Below are 21,266 nucleotides of genomic sequence, written 5' to 3' on the forward strand. Positions count from 1 at the left end.
TCACTACTGGTGGTCCTGCAAAGAAGGTGCCATGAGCCAGTGTAATCAAAGGCTGCTGCAAGTCAAGACTGAAGTACTGCTGCATAAGGCAGCAGGCACAAGTTGCCAATCTTTCCAATTTTCACATATTGCCAGGGATCTCAGTCCCTATGTTTTGCAGGTTACAGCCTCATTTTGGAAGCTGTTTTGCATCCCCCACTGGACTAAAATGTGTCATCATAGCATGTGACATTGAATAAATTTTCACACATTCTCAGGTAAGACAGAGTAGCAGAGTATTTTTCTTGAAGTCATATGCAAAAACAACAGCAAGGTTGACATTCCGAGAAAAAAACAAGGCACCTCCAATGCTTCCTGGGTGTTTCTACAGCTCTTTAGGGCATAACATGGGTAAGTCGCATGTATTCCCATTTTTCTCAGTGTGACTGGTGCCCTTTTTTACTTAGGCCATTCCAAGAAGTGCTGCAATGTAGCCCTCATCCTCTGATCCCTCAGTGAAAGATACTACCCCCTCAGTAACTCTGCCAGGGCATCTGTCTGCCTGTGCTTCTGAAACCACTATTTCCACAGGGCTCTTTTGAGAGAGGGCCCTTATCTACAAAGCCCTGTTAGTATCAGACAGTGGTATTTCACTGGCCGAGCAACAGGTATCTCACTTCAAACACTTGTGCTTGTAGCCTTGCAATTGTTAGTGTCATAGGAATGCAAGGAGTCCCATGTTATAAGTAGGTTTATATAAAAACAGTCTTAAAACAAAGAAATCAATTATTAGTATTGTTATGCTAGCAAACCTAGACATGGGCCACAATCTCATACACTAAATGTTTCATGTAGAACAAAAAGATTACTATACCTTCCTTACCCCTTCAAATTTGTAACCTAAATGCTCATTTTCAAACTCATGCAAAGTTCACGGTTGTCAAGATTTATAAGTTGTCCTACTTACATCCCTTCTAAGGACAGTAGACTGAGTAGATCATCAGTGTAAGCTTAATAAAGCCAGAAAAGTTTCTCTAGAACAAATCTAGCCCTAACAGTGTAATACAACACAAGCAGTAGTAAGAAGAGTTTTTTGGTAGGAAAATACTTCTTTTAGTTACAGCTGTTCTGGCAGCAGCAGCATTCTGCTGGAGACACAGCACAGGAATCTACGTACCTGGCTCACAGAGCAAAGCAAATGCTGCAAGAGTCATGTCAGTGTAGGAAAATGCTAATACATTTTCCAAACACTGATATCACCTCACTGTGTATAGAGGTGTCAGGATCTTGTGATATTAGGCTACAAAGCTGGCCTCACAGTGGTGGGTTCGCATATTACCTACAAACACTTTTTGGCAATGAAATTGGCTCTCAAGATTAAGATTCACCTGAAACCGGGGGTCAATAGTAAGACCAGTGGAACAAAAGGGGATTCCTTCCTCTTTACAGTAAACTTTTCTTCCCATCCTTTCTGGGTTGTTTTTTTGTTAATTTTTAAACTTACACAAACAGCAGTATTGATGCAGATTTAGTACCAAAGATATTTTTGATTACTTTCATGAAAATTTTAACCAATTTTAACCAAGTCTCCTTGCCAAGGAGACTTTATGTGGGAGAACCTTTCTAAGACCCACTTTCACTTGGGCTACTACAATACATACTCAGTCATAATTCATCAGATCTATGACTCAGAACCACAGTAATTCACAGCTAAACTGGCCTAAGTAGGTCTTATGATGATGACCGTAACTTGAAAGATAAGTAGAATTTGTAGAAACACTCTTTTTAACTCTGTTAGGCTTGAGTCAAGCCTTAGGTATGCTGTAAAGCAGAGTGAGCTGCAGCTCAGGTTAAACTGTCTCAGCACACAAACACAGACATAACCTGAAAGTAAAGCTCATCATGTGCCTCTTAGTCCATTATTGTTTGGTGTTTTCTTTTATGGAGTCGTATGTGAGTTTCTAATATTACAGTTTATTCTGGAGATAGTTATTTCCTACATTAGTAATGGGAAGTTTTACCATAGCTTTGTGTTTCTTTCTTCTTGCAAAGAATCTGCTCTCAATATTATTATCCAACTGCAGCATTCTACTTTGTTATGAATTATTAGCTTCAGCCACTAAAAAAATGAACATGACACATATGTAAAAAAGTTCCTAAGGGGAACTTTTGTGAATGAGGTTTTACCCACAAGGTAAAAACAAAGCCATTATCCATTTCCCTGAACATTTAGACTAAACTCCAACTTCCACGAGCATACAAGAAGATGGTTCAGAAATAGACACAAAAATCTGAGGCTACATCATTGGATAGCACAAGCTCTCCCATGTAAAGTTTCATAAAGAACATTTCCTGAATAGGCTGGGGAACACTTATGGGCAATGCTTACAATTGCTATATGTTTTCCACTGACTGGAAAAATAGAATGGAAAATCCATACCCTTCCACACAGTGCCATGCCCAAAGTGTCACACAGAAAGTCACCCTACCTCTAACGTAACAGCACTTCCTTCAAAAGCCCCAGTACTTAAAAAATGTATTACACGTGCCCAGATGCACCCTTTGGATTAGTATAACTGATTTTTATAAAGTTTTTCACATGCCTAAAGTTAATCATGTCCATAAACTTTTACATAACCCCTCAGAACACACAATTAACATGAAGGAGTTAAGAGTATGTTATGTCAGTACTAAAAGTTACTGAATTTAAAAAAGTTTTCCAGTCTAGTATTTGTTCTACTGCTGGAACTGTACATTAATAAATCTCCTAAGTTTCACATTTTTTAAAGCCAATGTTAATACTGATACATAAGCTGGCCTGCAAACTGTATGGTTATTAGGCCTACTGTGATTTGATGTAGAAAGAAGTAAGCACTTTGGTATAGCAAACCCTTAGAAAGAGGAGAAAGAACAGTCCTGAGAAAACGCACAAAAGTTGGAATCAGAAGTTCAAGATTCTGTTTTTCTCCCCATGCTTTCTGTGTGACCTTGAGAAAATTACTTAATCTTCTCATATACCAGTATTTCTACCTGTTAAATAGAGGTAATATGCTCTTCATCATGACAAAGTTACTCTCAACTAGCTTTTGCAATTTGTTCCAAGATTCACAACTGGAAATATAATTTATTTTTTCCACTGCTCACATTTTCTTCCTTTATTGTATGGTTATCAAAAAGTCTAAAGTATACTATTACATATGAAAGTCAGAGATTGTTACTGAAGTGGGTAAGGGATGCATAGCAATTCATTTTCTCAACAGGAGTTATTCAACAGAAATAATATACAGATGCCCACCACACTGACTTCAGTTATCATTTACAGGTATATTTTACTTTGTAACGAGTCAAGTAGAATCAAGCATTTTAATGGTAAAATGTAACTAATAAAAATATGTACCATGCAACTGTGTACATTCTTTGATCAAAGAGCCTGATATGTAAAAATGTATTCCCTTGAGGAAGCTGAATATTAAAAATCACTGGATCAAATTTTGCTCTATGGTACATAAGCAAAAAGGAAAACTATTTGTGGAGAAGGTGCTGAAACAGATCTATGGGGAGAAACAACTAATTAACAGGAGATGATTTAAGAGAGGGATCCTTGAAAGAGGGCTTAGCCTCATAGGTAAGGTTTGTCCCTTGAAGTCAGCAATGTCAAACAGACAGAGAATAATTTTTAGGGTCTTCTGCTCTATTAATGGGGCAAAAATTGTCAGTGGAAGAAGGGAGTCATTGACCAGCAGTGTCATCCAGGAAACAACATGAACAGGACAAAGCACTACAAAATCAAACCAACAAGATTTTCACAACCTTCCCTGGATATTGCCTAGAATGAAAATCAGAGAAAACTGCATAGTGCAGCGTGCTCTGAACATCAGATCATTGTTTCTGTCCTGTCCAGACATGAACTACCCTTTTCAAGGTCAGCTTTTACTTTCATGCCTCCATTAATGTCAAAGGATTTAAAGTAGGGCAATTCATCAAAGTTTGAACTCCAACAAGTGTTAAGAATACAGTGAGGCTCAGACATAAAACGAAGGAATGAAGGAAAGAATAAGACTATATTCTCAAAAACTCACAGAAGCATTTCTAGTGCCTGGAGCATGTGGCTATTACCACAGAGCACTGGTTTCTCTTAAGGTAATTGCCCAGTGCCAAACTGTTACTTCAAGGAAATCAGTTCTCCATCAGACTTCAAGTAGTACTAATATACACTTGACTGGTCATACTTGTAAACACATAACCAGAGAATAGAATATACCTCAATGTTTTGGGTAATACCTCTCCTCTTATTTGTCTGTATTAGACATGCTGTGCAAGTTCACTTAAAAAAAAGAGGAAAATAAGAAAAACAGGTTTAAAAAACAAACCAAGAAAAATTTTCTCTTTTTTAACCAACAGTTTCAGATCTGAATTTAGAAGTTTTTTCCCAATGCCACCGCTCACCTTCATCCTGTTGCGCAGACTGCACAGAGCCTGCTCAGCTCAGTCACATCTCCTAGAGATTCTTCTCGTTTTCCCTACTCTCCACGCTGAGTGACCAGTCAATTCTTCGCTAGTTAAACCACAGACCCAGAGGGGAGGCCTTCGTCTACCCTTTCCAAGGACCTGGCATGAAATAGATGTTTCTCACCTCACTTCTCTATGAAACCCTGATCTCTTGAGTGCCCGTAAGCCCAGATCTCAGCTCCCTTGTTCCAGGCAGATCCTGAGGTCAAGCATTCCTTGTCATTCACCCCAGAGACAGTCCTGGAGCAGTCCAGCTTTCAAGCCCTCCCAGCAGTATCACCATCTTCTAGTTCTCACTAGATCACACTTCTAGTACCCCCTTCCAAGCAGTCCCCAATGCCCTCAGGTGCCAAAGCCAGCAGTAATTAAACACAGTCCCCTCCTGGCTTTTAAAGAAACCATGCATGCTTCCACCTTAGTATGTAAACAGATGGAGTCTGGGTTTATAATAATCCTTCAACTGTTATTTAAAAATATGAATCTTTTTGATGCTGCTGTCCTCAGCTGAAGTCTCTGAGTAACAGAAGCACATGGCAGAACCCTTAATGTGTATTGATACATCTTATTTGAAGTGCTGTTTTCCAGATGCACTGGTTAAAACTCACTTTCTGCTGCTGCTCAGTGAAGTAAGAAGAGAACTTAATCTGATGAAGGACAGAGTTGAGGTAGTAGCATCAGGCAGCTCAGTGGTTGGTCGTGTTTACTGCATAGATGATTCCTTCTGAAAATTATTCCTCTGAAAAAGAAAAAAACACACCAATCTTTCAGGTCCTGGATCATTATGTTCAGTCAGATGAGAAATAAGTTTCATGCAGTAAAAGCTGTTCTCTTTGGACACTGTGGAGACCATTTGTTTTGAATGAAGGAATTAAAAACATGAAAACTCCATGAAACGTCATGTGAAACTCCATTTCAATAAATCACACCCACTTAATGTTTGCTTTACCCCAAATTGTCATGGTATGGGATGGCCAAAGGCAAAGGAAGCAAAAAAGAAAACACCGTTCAGGATACCCATTAGCACTGCATCAAAATAAAGTGACTGTAAATAAGCTAGGGAATCCTGAAGTGTTGCAAAACACAGTAACTTCATATGAAACATGCCTCTTCTCTTTCCCGTTGTGGGCCACTATCAGAAAAGGAACTTAGAGTTACCATCTTGTGTCAGATTTCTCCTTGCTTCTTTCACTGACTCAACCCTCCTTGATTTTTTCTCATATGTAGGAGCCAGACCACAGTGATTTCAGAGACAGGGCTAAGGAGGCCACAGCATGCATTTGAGCGCTGCGCCTTGCAGCTTCCCTTCATTGTGCTGTTTCCTGAAATAGAAAGAATCCCCATCACAGCTGAACCTGCTCCATTTTCACTGGGTCACAGCACAAAGGCAATCACTTATTAGAGCAGGTCATGAACATGGCAAGAGTGTGAGGTGTCTAAATTACAGCTTTTAAAAATAAAATTACACAGTTGACTGTCCAACATCATTGGAAGCCATTTCTGTGAAACCTAGGCTTTGGGTTTAGATAAGATCAGTGCATTTCTTTTGCCATAAGATGGTCAGGGCCACATGCCTTACCAGAACAGCCATACAGGTAGGAACGGTATGATACCGGTAGGGACTTACAGCATAATGATTCAGCCACAGGAGGTGGATCCTGTTGAAAACTGGGCTTCAGAGAGATGTAATTTCTAATCCACTATTTAAGGAGAATTCTCTGAACAGAAAATCATGACAGTTAAACCACTTCACAGGGATCTCAAATCAGTTCTGGATTCGTCAGTTAAAAATTTTAAAACAAAACAAACCAAAAAGCCCCATGGCAATAAAGCAACATCCCTTACTAAGCACTTCACATCTTAGTGATTACTTGCTTAAGATTTTCACAGTATTAGTATTTCTTCGCCAGTTTTGGATCTCTCAGGATGGGAGACAGAGATTTAAGAAAGGATCCTGTTTGTGCAAAGGATATTCAATTGAACTTCAGCAGCTGAAACCCTTTGGAAGTCTCAGCCTAAGTACTAACACTACAGCCCCAGCTATTACGTATCCAGTACAAATTACACTCAAAATATTGGTTGATTTGACAAGTCAAGAGGGCACCATAATGCTTCTGTTTCAACATATGACTAACTTGTAGGCACTTGTCTTTCTCTGCTTCCTCCAAGAGCTAGTGGCCTGGTTCTACTTAAGAAACATTGGTTGCAGCAGAAGTAGTTGACTTCAGTTATAATTTGACTGTTATTATTTCACTTGATCTCTAATGTGAAAGATCTCATCAAAAGAAAAAAGCTCATCACAGAGCACACATTCATTGGAACTTTCATTCCAGTCCCTCTACAACTGATATCCGACATGTAAAGGAAAGGGCTGAGGAACAAAATAAGTTAAATGGTATAAGGAGTAAGACAAAGACATTCCTGTTGACTTGTCTGGAAGCTCTGTTCTTGTTAACTAGTGCATTCCTTTAAACATGGGGGAACTGAATCAGGTTACTCATATAATAGGGTCCTGAATTTGTATCCTACTTGTCCTTCCCTAGGCCACTGACACTGAGTTGGAAAGTTTGGCTGACCCTAAACAAACTTTTTATTATTGAAATTGCCAGTAAAGCTACATACTAAATTCATTTTTTATTTTACTTATTGTGATTGAACAGACATAGTCAAGAACATTCTTTTGACATCATCTGCCTTTCTCTACCACTCCTTCATTCTGCTTACTGCACGAAAACTGTGCAAGTGCAAATGACATAGCCAATTAGTCAGTTCCTGTCTTAGGTTGAGTTGTACATTTTGCATCTGACCATCAAGACATTCCTGATCTTTCTTCCTCTCAACTGAGAAACAATCTTCCTACACACCTTCCAAATAGGAAAAAAATTACCACTTGGGAGAATCAAGATAAATCAGCTTACTCTGCCCTTCTTGCTTTGAGTTCAGTTCCTCCCTTATTCCCAGCACAACTGAAAACACTAAGAAAGGAAGAATGTGTGAATGAAAACTGAGATGACTTTGGTTAAACCATTATTAAATAGCCAAGCCCTCATCTGAAGCAGTTGCGCCACTGTATTTTGTTGGAGCATTTGGCCACAGTCTCCTAACTGATGTTAAGTAACAAATGTTTGCTTTTGCACATATTCTCTTGTGTAGATTTATGTAACTGGCAGGACAGATTGCTAGCATAAATGTATTAAATGAAAACTGTTGTGATAGGTTTCAGTCTAGTTTGTTCTATTCCCCTTTTAACAGACATACTGCTACAATAACAGCTTACTACAGGTTATCTATTGAGGTGGTGGTGTTAAACAAATTTACTTTATGCTTGAAGGGCCAGGAGAAATTCTGTGGGATGTTGAAAGGTGGGGCATCAACATGCTACCCTTTGAAGAAAAAACATATACCAGCAGTCATTCTCCAGTGGCCACCAAGTTTATTTTAAAATCATCACCTTTACCTGCAACTACGAAGTGGCCAAAGCATTACATGTAGGCCACTGTGAGAAAAGCCATTGAGCCCGTTCACATGTTCTATTTACAGTTAAATGAAAAATTCTCAGAACAGTGTGGGTCATTTTGCCCCTCCTTTACTGTCTGATGCAGTGAATGTATCAGCAGCAGAGCAAAATATTTGTTAATTCTGGTTTGTTAAAAGTCGGTGAGCTGGGCAGTCTTTCTTCATTTGGATAATCTAGAGGTCATCTATCCCTTTGTAAACAGCTCTTTTAAAAGGCTCTGGGAATGTATATTTTAGAGCTCACACAATTTTTAGTGCACACGGGAAAGCAGTGCTTGAGTTAAGCTCTTATTTGGAAAAGCCTACTGGCTCACAGTCTTCTGAGCTAAGTTCATCCTAATCTTCAGATGTCACAATTAAAATTGTTTCGATAAATCAATAGGCTCAACTGAACAAATCATCAGATCAAGGCACCAAGTAATCAAACTGAATAAGACCGATACTCAGCTGACGATACTTTGTGGTAAGTATCAAAGATAATCAGTTCTGAGCCAGAGTATGTCATTAACTCCCTCTGTGACCTTGACAATTCAATTTACTCCAGTGCCCAAGTTTATCTGTAAATGGGCATGTTGTTTACACTTGGAGTGCTGCAAGGCAAAACTAGGAAGGTTTTGCATAAAGGTTGCAAACCATAACCTTTTTTCCATACTCAAACAGAGGATTAGCAGTGCATGTTTTAAGAAAGATGCAATGGTGGATTAATCAGCCTTCAACCGAGAGATGCAGAGAGACAGAGTGAAACAGGTGGGAAGAGATTCACTTCTCCCTTCATACAAATAGCATGCATTTACAACTGAGTATTTAAGAGTTGAATGGTGCGCTAGAATTAGGAGGCCAAAATTTATTTAGACAAACTAACTGAAAATAGATCGTTTAAACTTAAAGAGAATTCCAGTTTTCCTTCTGTCTAAAATTGGAGCACAAGATTTGTGGATATTGTGTAGTCAACACTGACATTTTGAGGCTGGATTGGCCCCAAGTATGAAAGCAGCCTGGGTTATGAGTCAAGCTGCATTGCTGGGGTTCATCCTGCTGACAGTCCATCTTGAATTACCTACTGCCATAACCCTGTTTTTACCCTGTACTAGCAATGTTATGCTAATAATGTAGCCCAGGGAAATGACAAGGAGGTTACCACATGGACAGCCTTCTTTTTTATGTTTGAGCAAAACTCACAATGGTTTATTGAACTCTGTGCAACTCTATGCAACAGCTTGATGTTTTGATTGTTTTATTTGCTTGTTTGCTCTTGTATGTGGGCAACATCAGTAACTTTGCAAAACTGCTAAGACTGAAAATGGGAATGACGAATCTCTGTCTTACAAGGGTAAAATTACCAAAGTAGAGTCCCTCTAAAAATATGATGCTCATTTGAGCTGTTTGCTACATTTTTCTAAGATTTTCTGTAAAATTTCTGAAAAAAAATAATTTGAAAATCCAAAATATTGGATTCCTTTGGCAGCTTTTTTTTTGCCAATGCCAGAACTTAAACTACAATCCCACGTGAATCAGACTCTTAATTGAATGTATCTCTAATCCAAATTTTAAAGAAATTCCTTCCAGTCTTCTACCACAGGGAAATGAAAACTGTAAATTGTTTTGCAAATTGCTCATTCATTCACTAATGACAGAAGGAACAGACAACTGAACCTCCTGCCCCCTTACATAGCATGTGCAAAGGACAGTGAAAGTCAGAACTGCTAAGCAATAAGCAACCACAAATGGAAAGGCCTCATTTACTGTTTGGGTAAATGACAGTGCAAATGCACTCCGGGCTCTGCACTCCTCTGAAAGTGAACAGTCACATCAAAGTCACCATAGAGAAATAACACCGACACAGCCCATCAAAACCAAAGGTAGCATCTTGTTATTGGTAATCAGGTAGAGGTCCCCAGAAAGCCACATTCATCACTAGCTTATTTCTGAACTCGGAACTGTAACCCCTTCAGCTGAGCAGGGAATGAGATCAGACATCAAAAGCATTATCCCACGAGAAAGTACGTCCATATTTTGTGCTGCAGTGTGTATTTACTTTACATGCTGGTTTTCCTAACACCATCATTGTTGAGGAACTCCTCAGTAGCTGAGGAGGCCAGCCTTATTGGGCAGCAATCATTCTTTTCCATCTGTGATGGTTGTACAGTTTACAGTATACAGTTTTCAGTTTACAGTTACTGCAACTAAACTATACAGACAGCTTACTAACATGCCTCATAACCCTAATGAAACCATATTGCAGAAATTTATGAAAAAGAAGGGGCTTGTTTATGAGGAAAACAATCTTTCTGTGACTGATCTGAGGCTGAATAGCTAATGCAACAGTTGGGGAGATCAGACTGTGATTAGAAGACAGGACAAAAGACTTGGAGAAAGACTCGTGGAAAACCCAGAATTAGCCCTTGACAGAACCATCCGAATTTCACAAGAAAGGAAATTGCCCAGGCTGGAATGAAACTCATGGGTCAAAGCAAATCACACTGAGTGAGTCACAGAGAAAAATGCAGAGCCAAGTCTACCAGTAAACTACTTTCCAGAAAGCAGAGGGTTGTTTGCACAGGGTGGTCTGACCAGAGTATTCTCAGTCTTCAGCTTTTTGTACTAAGTGGTGATCCTGAAGGTGTTTCACACAACTATTCCAAGGCCACAGGGTCAGCAATGTATTTTTGAAACCTTATTTAAAATGCAAGTTTAATACTGTAACTAGTGGTTGCTAGAAAAAGAGGACAGAGGGTTTTGTCCCTCCAAAAGACGGCCTAAGTTTCTGGGAACAAGTTTGTAGGGTCTTTTAGAGAAGGCTGAGCAGGTAGAGCTCGCATATTTCCAAATTCCCTGGCCTTGATTGACTTAATGAGCAATGCACAGCTAGTGAATTGCACCCTCTTTCAAACAAAAACAAATTCTGAGGCAAAACTGATCTGCACTTATCAGAACAGGATTATGGGCCAATCTGCAGTCTTCCTTGCTGATGTTTACCAGGGAGCAGAAAATCAGGTTGCTAAAGGCCTTGTAAAGGCTTAAAGCCCTTAAATCTAAGTATTTTCTCTGTCACATGTAGAATGGAATAATCTAACAGATCATCACCCTATTCATAATAAAGTAAGCATAATTCCTCTCCATCTGGATCATGTTTTCCAGCCTAAATCATCGATTATGCTACTTTACAAGGCCTGCTCATCTGCAGGAGAATTACTTGTGGTCATTTTGCAGCTTTTGTTATTTAAAGTGGGCTTCTAAGAGACAGCAGAGTCGATGAGGAATTCAAAGGATGACAAAGAGCTACAGCCAATTCCAAGGATAACAAAGCATGTATTTTCATTCCAATATTTGTTAACACAGATCCCACTGCAAAAAGCCACTGACAATCAAAATTCCTATCCCTTAAACACACTACTGAGGGTCTGAGGATAGTTTTAAATGCACATCCATACAGCATATGATGAAACTAGTACAGAGCACACAGACGTACCTAGCTACGTGCCACAGAAAGTCAAATCAGATTCTGCCTGCATTTATTCCCACCTAATCTTCCTAAAGAGAATCAAATAGCCTTGATGCAAACAGGGTATGAACTTTCACTAGAGGGAGGCTTACAGCATGGTAAAAGCATTATTCAAAGCTGGAAAATGAAATATCTCTTGAAGTTCTGAATCCTTCTGGCAGAAGAGGAAAATATATTTAGGTCTTTTGTTATACCAACTTCAGGATCAAACAATCACTTACTTGAAACGCACCTCATTGCACAGTTACCCCCTGCAAATATTCATTACTTTCATTAATTGGTAGGTAAAGAAGTATCTATCATCAGCAGAGTTGGTTAGCATCACTTGTAAATAAAGTTTAAATAAATTAATTGAAGTAAATTTCTTACATTTTACCACACAATTTCACTGTTGCCTCAAGACTAATCTAACAGGCAATGGTTCATAGTTCTGATAACTGTGTAAGAAGCGGCAATTCTAAAAAAATACTTTGGTATTTCCATGGCTCGAGGCATCAGTAGCCACAAACACTCATTTTAAAACCAATTTTCTAATCACTTTCTTTATTAAAAGACAAATTGAATATATTGCTGTCAGCATAATCAGTTTGTTCCCTAATGAGATATATAATTTTATCTGTGAATGAATTTTGGAAAAAGTAATATCTAATATTCTGTTGAAAATTAAGTGATCTATAAAGCTGAGTGTGCACAATGCTATGGTATGCTTTTCTTCCTTCCACAGCAACCACTGCGTTATTTTCTGTATTGACATATTTTTGGGGAGAAAAAAAAGTTGCAAGGATTTTGCTTTTATAATCCATGGTAAAACTCATCTGCTCTATTTGCACGTTGCCTTAGATCTAACAAACCTTTCATACAAACTGGATTGTCTTGTGGTAATTATTGGTAACTTTAATGCTCTGTGAAAAGCAATGTATTCGGGCATTTGACAAGATGCAAAATGTTTCCTTTGGGGATGTAAGCCGACTTGTCCGTGGGATATTTTTGCAACTACCATGAAGCCACAATCCATATGAACTTTGGCCAAATATACAGAAATAATTTAGATCATGGTTTCCTGGCCTGATCTGTGCACCTTGTGTACCGGACCAAAAGAGACCACTTAATGTGCATCACAGTCACGCTGCAGATGTGGAATAAAGAGAGTTTAGGTTCCATAAAACGAGAAATACTAAACCTCCACAGCAGTCCTTTTACGTAGGCTAGAGCTGCGCTGAGTATTCGAAACGGCCGTTGCGTACTCGGGCGATGCAGTTGCCGGGTGTGTTCCCGCCCGCCACCTGCGGGGCCCCTTCGGTGTCTCTCACGCCACGGGGTGTGCCCGGCGCAGGGGAGGCGGTCCTGCCGCCGCGCTCCGCACGCCGCTCGGGCCGCCGGGGGGGGCAGCTGAGGGGGGCAGATCCCGCCGCAGCCCCCGCCCGCCGCGCCGCGTCCCGGGCCGCGGCGCCTGTCCCTGGTGCTGACGGGCCCCGCGGCGGGGCCGCCGCAGCCCCCTCCCTCCCTCCCTCCCTCCCGCCGGCGGGGCTGAGCGCAGGGCACCCGCGGCCCGGCCGGGAGCAGCCCCTGCCCGGGGAGCTTCCCCTCCGGTGCGACTCACCCGGGGCACCACACGGGCTCAACGCTTGCGAACAGGCTTTTTTTTTTTTTTTTTTAACAAACTCATGAAGCAGGGGCTCAGTTATTGCACTGAGCAAACAGCTGTCTTTCTAGAAGATAATTTTGGGAGCATAACATAAGAAAAAACATCGCATAGCACTGCTGACTAGAGGGATGTATGCAGTGGGTAGCCTGAATCTTGACAAAACTCAGCAGCCATACGTTGTTACCACAAGGCTGAGTGTCTTAAATTCAGGTGGGCAATTATGTTGTTCATTATGTATTTTTTTGAAAATCGTCTTCCAAGCCCTCTGTTTGCTCTTGGGCTGTCGGTTTAACTTTTCCAACCAGTGAAAGTGACCATTAGCTATCACCACCAGTGAACCACCGGGGGGGGGGAAACTTCACTTCCACTTTTCGTAAGGGGAAATCGCCGATTTCACACGTGTTCTGGCGGCGAGCAAACGCGGGGCGAAGGCTGCAGGCTCCAAGCCGGCCAGACATTACAGCACATGCTGGAGGGCCTTTGCTGAGCTGGGACAGGACTCCAGTTTCCCGTCTGCCCCCCCCCCCCCCCCCCCCCGCCCCCGGCCGCGGCAAACGAGGAGCCCGGTGCCGGCTGCAGGGAGTGTGGGGAAGCTAGGGCAGCCCCCGCGGCCCGCGCCGCCTTCCAGAAGGTTCCGGGTGTCTCTGGAGGGCGCCGCCCTCCCCCCTCCCCGCCGCCGCCATTTGCTCCCTCGTCGCGGCCCTGAGGGCAGCCAGACGCGCGACGCCCCGCGGATACCTGCTGCCCCGGCGCTCAGCCGAGCCGCTCCCCACAGCTTTGTGTCACCTTCCTGCCCTGCCACCGAGGCCGAGAGGGGATCTCCGTTCACAAACGGATTTTTAGAAGGTGTTCGGGCACCGCGGGCAACCGTTTCTCGCTTAACGGTCACTCCGCGACCGCCGGCGGCGGCGGCAAATACCCTCGCGCTCCTCCGCGCCCGCCCAGCGCCCCCTCGCGGCGGCCCCGCGGAAGCCGCCTCCGCTGCGCGCGGCGCGGGCGGCGCGCGGCGGTCACCGGCGCCCCGGGCACGCCACGCCCACGCCCGCGCGCGGCGGCGCTCGGAAGGGCCGCGGGCGCCCTGGAGGCTGGGGCTGGGGGGCGGCGGCGTTTCCTCCGCCGTGGGAGCGGGGGGTGCCGGTGGCGCTGCCGCCTCTCCCGCGGCCCTCAGCCCACCCTCCTCCTCCCGTCCCCGGGGCCGTGGAGGCGGCATGTCCGCGGGGGCGTGCGGCCGCAAGCGCCGCCCGCTGAGGGCAGCTGCGGCTCCGGCGGGGGGCGGGCACCTCCGCCCGCCGGTCCGCTCGGGGGCTCGGCCGCGGCGGAGCGGCCGTCCCACGCCTGCCGCCCGCCAGCGCGGCTGCGGCGCGACACGCTAAAGCGGCGCGTGGCCAGAGGGAGCGGTGGGCTCCCGCTCAGCCGAGAGTGACCGGTTGCGCTGCTCGAGATACCGCGAGTGGGCAAGGTGGGTCGCGCCGCGGCGCTGAGGGAAGCAGCGGCGCCGGCGCCAGAGCGAGGGGACGCGCTCCGGTCACGCAGGGCTCCGGTCACGCCGGGCTCCGATCACGCCGAGCGGGGCCGGGGGCGGCGGACGCCGCCCGGGTCCCGCAGCCTCCGACGGTCCGCGCCTGCGTAGGGAGCGCAGGCTGCGGCGGAGCGGCCGGCTGGAGGCCGAACGGGCGGAGAACGGGCGCTGCTGGCCGAAGGGGCTGCGGCTGGACAGCGGGAGCTGCCTGCTCTCGTGAGAAGTCTCCCTGCAGGTTTAAAGAGTTTCTCTGGTGGAAAATGTTACCCAGTAAGGCCTTTACTGGGAAGGCAGAAATGAGTAGGCGAGTCATTAGGCTGACATCTAACTTTGGGGAGTCTGCGCGGTTTAAGATGCCCTCTTGCATCCTCCTGCATATGAGCATATGCGTAGGGGCACGCCCGCTGCGTCAGCGTGGTGTGGCGATCCTTGAGGATTCTGTGCGGTGGATAAATTACAGTGACAGCACAGGATCCCTCTTCTAAGCCTTGTTGTACATTCATTGCACTGTGCCAAACCTCAGGCTCTCTGGAGGCAAGCCAACACCGTAGAGGCCCTGTGACATCAATTCATTGCTCAGTCCATGTGGAGCTGACAGTGATCTGCACATAGCCTCTTTAGCCATTTTTGTGTGTGTGTTTGGGTTTTTTTCTTTTGCTATTTTCTCCTGTAAGCCAAACCAGTCAATTAGGATCCCCTGCAGCAAAGCACAAATTACAACAGTTACAGGGTTGCTATAAACTTTCCTCGTTTCAGCCCAGAGTCAGGGAGGAACGACAAAACAGAATGGCAATGCATTTTGCAACCTTCTCATTCTGGTTCAAGTACTTGTATTAGAAACTGAGCCCTGCATCCAGTTGCTGCTGTTGACCCATTTTGTGATCTAAAGCGGAAACTTGAGCGCTGTGCCTACATATGTAAAAAGGACATGGTAACAACAGGTGTTCTTTACCTTAAAAAAAGAAATTTGATATCTTGGCAAGGTAGGTGCCATAGAAGTGTTAAGCATTACATGCTGTAGTGGGTGCCTTGAAAAGCAATGACTGAAATGTTGGTAAGGTGAGAACTTGGTAACATACACTTAAGTCTTTTTGTAATACAGGGCCAAAAAAGGCTTTGTAAACAGTCTGGACAGGTATCTTTTCCCTTCCCTCGGTAGCTTTTCTGTCCACAGGTACGGTTTCCAGTTTAACATAGTTACAAAAAACCTTTAAATCTTTTAAAGATCAAGTCTGACTACACTATGGTGTATGGTGACTACACTATGGTGTATACCCATATATCATCTTTTGTGGTAGTGAAAAGAGGTTGTGGCAGGAAGAAAAAGGCCACCTAGCAGGGGAAAAAGTGTGAAATGTCATTTTTTTGTAATGGTGAAAGTAGTCATGGTGAAGGATCTAGAGGTGAGGGTAAACAGCAAATTTGGTTAATCGGTAAGGTGATACTGGCAGCAGCAAACAGCCAAACAGTAAACAGTTTGAGCTGCATTTCTGGAGGCATTGTATTACAGAGAAGGGAGATAATAGTCCATCATTATATTGCTCTGGCCTGTCTCCCCAGCAATACTATATTCTGTTGGGACCCACAAGCCACATTACTAGAAAGGTATCAACAAAGCAGAATTTGGTGAAGCCAAGTGTGGTAGAAAATCTAGCTTCTTAAGAAAGATCAAAATACAGGACTTAGAACAACTTGATAAACGGACTAAGAGGAACTCAGAAATACAAAGTTCTGTGAGGACTGAAGGATTTTGATTGAATGGGTGAAATAAAGCTGTACATGGAAGTACAGGTAGGATTAGCTCAACTTAGTTCAGAGCTCAGCGGTGAAGGAAAGGGAGACGGTAGTGAACTCTTGCATTGTAGAATAGTCTTGCTTGGGAAGCAGTATTGAACTTGTGCTGAACTTGTGGAAAAAAATCTTTGCTCTCGGTAATTACTTTCATATTCAGTTTGACATTGGCAAGGTAGAAATTGGGAGCTAAAAGGCTTTCTACATCTCTAACGTGTAAGTTTCAAATTCTTTGGCACTGATTAGCCAATATATAGTGAATATGTGCTGTTTTGTCCTGTGGATTGCAATGAAGATCGGTCCACAAATACAGGTTTCCTCATTATTCCATGTGGAATATAATTAACATTGGGTTAATTCAAAATTTTGGAAAACTCTAGGATTACATGTATCAGACATCTGGTTCAAAGCTTGTGTTTTCTTCACGTATGTGTCTAGGTGAGTAGTTTCTTCACATGTTCCCAATCCATTCTCCTTGCCTTTCCACTCTTCTGAAAGAGTGTAGATAATCTTACTAGGGCCAGTGCAGGAATCAATGGGACAAAAAGAACATGTCTGTCATAAAGCTGAATGCTGCCTTCTCAATACTGCCACTTCCTCAGGTGAGAAAAAAAGCAGCCAATATTTTTATCTGATTTTTATTTTTTTTTAAGGAATTTCTATCCAGCTTGTTGAAGATCTTTTTATCAAAGAAGAAATGATAATTTATTCCTTTGCAGGGCAAGTCTTGGACTTGCCTAAATAGAAACATAAAATGTTGTTGCAACCATGACCTTGCATGCGTCTTTTCATATGCCAAAGATATATAGTCTATTGCAGATCAGAAGTCAAACTCTCAAGCAATCTACTTCTGAAATGCTTAATGATACAACATTTTTGCTGCAGTAACAGTAATTCAAGGCTCTTCTATGAGCACATCTGCCACTGCAGCTAAAATATAACCCATGAGTAACGTGGCCAGCTTAATGAAGTAGTAGCAACTTGAACAATTGGAATTTCCATTACTTGTTTCCTTCCACCTTAATTTAGCATTGACACCAGTGGTTTTTATTTCATTTGCTTAATGGCTATGCACTCCCAAGCATGCAGTTGTAGCTTTCCTAAAGTCAGTTCACTGTAATACAACATGGTCTCCTAGCATATGTGAATTGTTTCCGCTAGTGTAACGTCGCTGACGTAGTTGTGGAAGGACAGCTCTGCTCGGGCTCCGAGGCATTTGCTGGAGGTGGCAGCACTCTCCGCTGCTGCAGGGCCCGCAGAGCCTGGTACCCATCCAGCTTCCTCACAACTGCTCCCATCAGTCAGCTGGGGACAGCTCTGGGGGGTGCCTGGTGAGCTCTGGGCAATTCTCAGTTTTGATGTCTGTAGAGAAAATGTCACCCTGCTCCTGGAATATGTTTTTTCATTTAAATGTCACTCCTTACACCAGTGACCTCATCTGACTCAGCATAGCTTCTGTCTGAAGGAAGGGAACTATAAGCAAGTCATAGATTTTGACGTGGCTGGAGAATGCAGGGAAAAAGGCACACCAAGAGAAACAAAATACTGTTATTTGAGCAAACAAAAAAAAGATTTTTGGAACAGTCTAACAGGCAGTTATGTAAAGCAACTAAAATCTAATCTAAACATCACAAGCTTCTGAAAACAAGGGGATTGTCTATTATGTACACAGAGTTTATTTCGTCCTCAGGTTTCACTGAAGGTTTTTCTGAGGTTTGTGCTCGTAGTCGTGATGGCACTGTACCTGCTGCACCAGTCCAGTTCCTGGGTTTGCTCTGCATATTTGACATGGTGAGAACACCCGTGTCTCTCACCTTTGAAATCAGGGCAGGATTGAAATAGTCATCTGGGTGGATTACTAGCTTTCTTATTTAGAGGCCAATTGTATTAAAAGTCAGTAGAAGATGAGACCTATGCAAAGGGTGTCCTCAGGAAATGAAGCTGTGACTACAGCATGAGCTGCTTTACTATTTGCACTTCATTATTAGGCACAGAGCTTTCCCCAGGCAGGCAGAGGGGAAACAAACATAGAAGGTAAAGGTCTTAGGGAGGCCTGGAGAAAGAAAACTATGGAATATTTTTACTCCAAAATGCACCTGGTGGTGATAGTGCAGGCACATGAAGGAGCTGTGGTGCTGTTGTGTTGAAGGGGAATGTTGGCCAGGCACTGGCATGTCCTCTACACTTTCTTTTTAAGGGTGCCAAGCTATGCTGAACATTCATGCAGACACAGAAACCAAAGGAGTAGGAACAAGTGACCTCAGTTTAACATTTCATTCAAATGACAGTGCCCCTAATGAGATGACCACTCTAGTTTCCTAGCACACCACCCAGCCTGAAGGATCTCACAGATCCTTTCAGATGTCCTGAACTGATAAGCAAATGGCATGTTACACATGTGAAAGTAGAAGCACATACTGTTTGATTAAACAGCATCTCTGTTTCTTAAGGCTTAGCTCTGTTCAGCTTGCTGTGCAGTTTTATTCTGTTCTGGGTTTTGCTTCCCCACCCCCCTTTTTCTTTTCTTTACACAAATGACTGAAGATTTAGGTATAGGAAGGTAACATGCACAGAATTCACAGTCCGTATAAACGTAACCTCTCTTCCAATACTTTTTTCTGTGATACTGTCTTTACTAGTGAAGCAATGACTTGCTATGTTTATCTTACTTCTGGTTTTATTCCATTCTCCCGAACCCTTGAAATGGAGCAAGAAAGGGCACTAAAAACCAGCAGTGAATTCCTAGGAAAAGGAAAGGAGTAGTGTAATGAGAATTTACCTTCAATCTTTTGTGTGTGCAAATGACCTTTAAAAAAAAAAATCCAGTACTAGTGTTTAGAAAGAGAGCTACTAGTTAAACTGGCAGGCCTGAAAACTCTGCCATTTGAAGTGCAACAAGTCAGTTTTGTCTCCCCTCAAAGTCATCATCCAAACATCACTGGTTCTGGGCTCATTTAGCATAGGTTATAAATGCTGTTAATGCAAATGTGTCCTAGAGGTATTTGTGAGACATCAGAAACCTGTTTTTGTTTTAAACTGTGTCTTGCTGTTTGCTTTGGTTTTGGTTTGGGCCAGTTCTGCTGGCTTACTGTAACTTTCATTCAAATCCATTTAAATTGCTGGAGTTTAATTTGGACTTCCGGTTACGTGGTTTAGTCTAGTGTCTGTGTGGGGCTTAATTATTCCCTTGTACAAATGGCTTTTCTGCCACCGTGAATACTAAACAATCACTTATATTGCCTTATGGTTTTGAAAACTTATTGACCATCTTCTTAGATAAAGACTGAGGTGCTGGTAATGTTTGCTCTCTGCCATTTAACCATCAGTTTTTCTATCGTGTTTTAAGGTAGGTGTATGGTTAGAGTGACCTATTATCAAACTGCAAACCAAGCTACCTCATTCTAGTGCATTACGTGGGTTCTGTTATCTTTTTGATTATCAGAATAGAACCCAACCTTTTTTTCCCCCCACCTTAACATAATGGGAATTAATTTCTAACTGGAGAGTAAAGGCAGGGATGCTGCAGAGATACAGGAGAGTGGTTCCTGCACATATCAATGACTTGAATGGGGTGAGCGTTATTTAATGTTTGTAACTTTACCCTGAGAGTAGAAGCTTTTTGTTTATATCTGCAGTTCTGACAACAGCTTTTCCCCTTCTTATTCTCTTTATTTTAGCTATTCCTAATCTAAGGCAGAAATGCTATCCAGCGTTACTGAGCAAGGGCTATTAAGTTTTATGGAACACCTAACAACTGGAATATAAACTATGAAAAATCAAGGAATGAATTAAGGAAACACTTAGCCAACTATCTGTATTCTTAGCCTTCCACTTAAGTGTCATGCCTTTAGAAGACTTGCATTGAAAAAATTAGACAGGTATGTAGTGAAACTATGCTTTTGCCATGGAGATGAAATCCTGGTTAGAAATAAACCATAGTACCTCTTTCTGCATTCGAAGAGAATAAATTTTAATTTTCCCTTGAGAAAGCAAGGGCTATGGAACCAAGAGCCAAACATGAAGTTGTGGTTGTTTTTTTGTGATGCTAAATGCATGTACTATATACTTTTTTTTCAGTTTAACAAACAAATGCAGAAGAAGGTAAACACTCTGTTTTGGTGCCTTTCCTGCTACATATGGAAAGATCTATGTAAAACTGTACAAGATGTATGAGAACTGAAAGATCTGTGTTGTTTGTAGTACGTTATATATCACGGTGCAATAAACATATGTTCTGAAGCAGAAGTTACAAATGCCTATGCAGTTGTTAACAGGTTAGTAAAGCTATTTGGGTGTTTGGGATTTTAGCATGGGATTTTGCTTCCTTCTTTTATTATTATTTTGCCCATAAAGTGACTGAGTATACAGGGGGGCTTGAGAAGCCTAGAAAGATCTGTCCCCTTCCCTGGGGGCTATATTAGACCTCTGAGTCATGAAGTCTTTGCATAGTAGGTATCTGGTTACAAACCTTTTATGGGCCCTACTCAGCTGGGATATCAGCATCTGCATTATAGCTCCCATCTATTCTTAGGTGATATCAGAGCACGACTGAGCAGGCAAGGCAGAAAGAGAATTGCTTTCGTTATATAAAACTCTTCCCTTTTCTCATTCTGTTTTTTCACGCTTTCTCTGTCTACCCCATCTTTCTGTTCTGCAGTTCCTTGTTGTTGCCTTGTGAAAGAGGTACAAAATGGCTTACAGCGTGACTCTGAATGGACCTGGACCATGGGGTTTCCGACTGCAAGGGGGCAAGGACTTCAACATGCCCTTGACCATCTCCAGAGTAAGTGAGCAAAAAAACCTTTGTT

The 21,266-nt window shown here is 42.7% G+C and overlaps 1 protein-coding gene and 1 long non-coding RNA gene across 11 annotated transcripts in view; one reads left to right on the plus strand and one right to left on the minus strand.

Moving 5' to 3' along the window:
- The window catches only part of LOC141945607 (uncharacterized), a 59,478-nt gene extending 45,430 nt beyond the window's left edge, over window positions 1-14,048 (minus strand). Inside the window, exons 1-2 of the long non-coding RNA XR_012629561.1 lie at window positions 13,887-14,048; window positions 5,094-5,224 (exon numbers count right to left, since the gene is read on the minus strand). This is a non-coding gene — a long non-coding RNA (uncharacterized LOC141945607). The remainder of the gene's footprint in view (window positions 1-5,093; window positions 5,225-13,886) is intronic.
- Window positions 14,049-14,421: 373 nt separating this feature from the next.
- LDB3 (LIM domain binding 3) overlaps window positions 14,422-21,266 on the plus strand; it is a 130,611-nt gene continuing 123,766 nt past the window's right edge. For 9 of the 10 annotated variants that reach the window (XM_074874429.1, XM_074874431.1, XM_074874433.1 and 6 more), the window contains exons 1-2: window positions 20,939-21,014; window positions 21,116-21,241. In XM_074874429.1, coding sequence (XP_074730530.1) covers window positions 21,149-21,241 — 93 coding nt within the window. In that variant the 5' untranslated portion in view covers window positions 20,939-21,014; window positions 21,116-21,148. Of the gene's footprint in view, window positions 14,608-20,938; window positions 21,015-21,115; window positions 21,242-21,266 lie in introns of those variants that run through there. The other variant, XM_074874430.1, reaches the window with a different exon arrangement.

The sequence above is a fragment of the Strix uralensis genome, chromosome 7 (genome assembly GCF_047716275.1).
Source record: "Strix uralensis isolate ZFMK-TIS-50842 chromosome 7, bStrUra1, whole genome shotgun sequence".
Taxonomy (NCBI): domain Eukaryota; kingdom Metazoa; phylum Chordata; class Aves; order Strigiformes; family Strigidae; genus Strix; species Strix uralensis.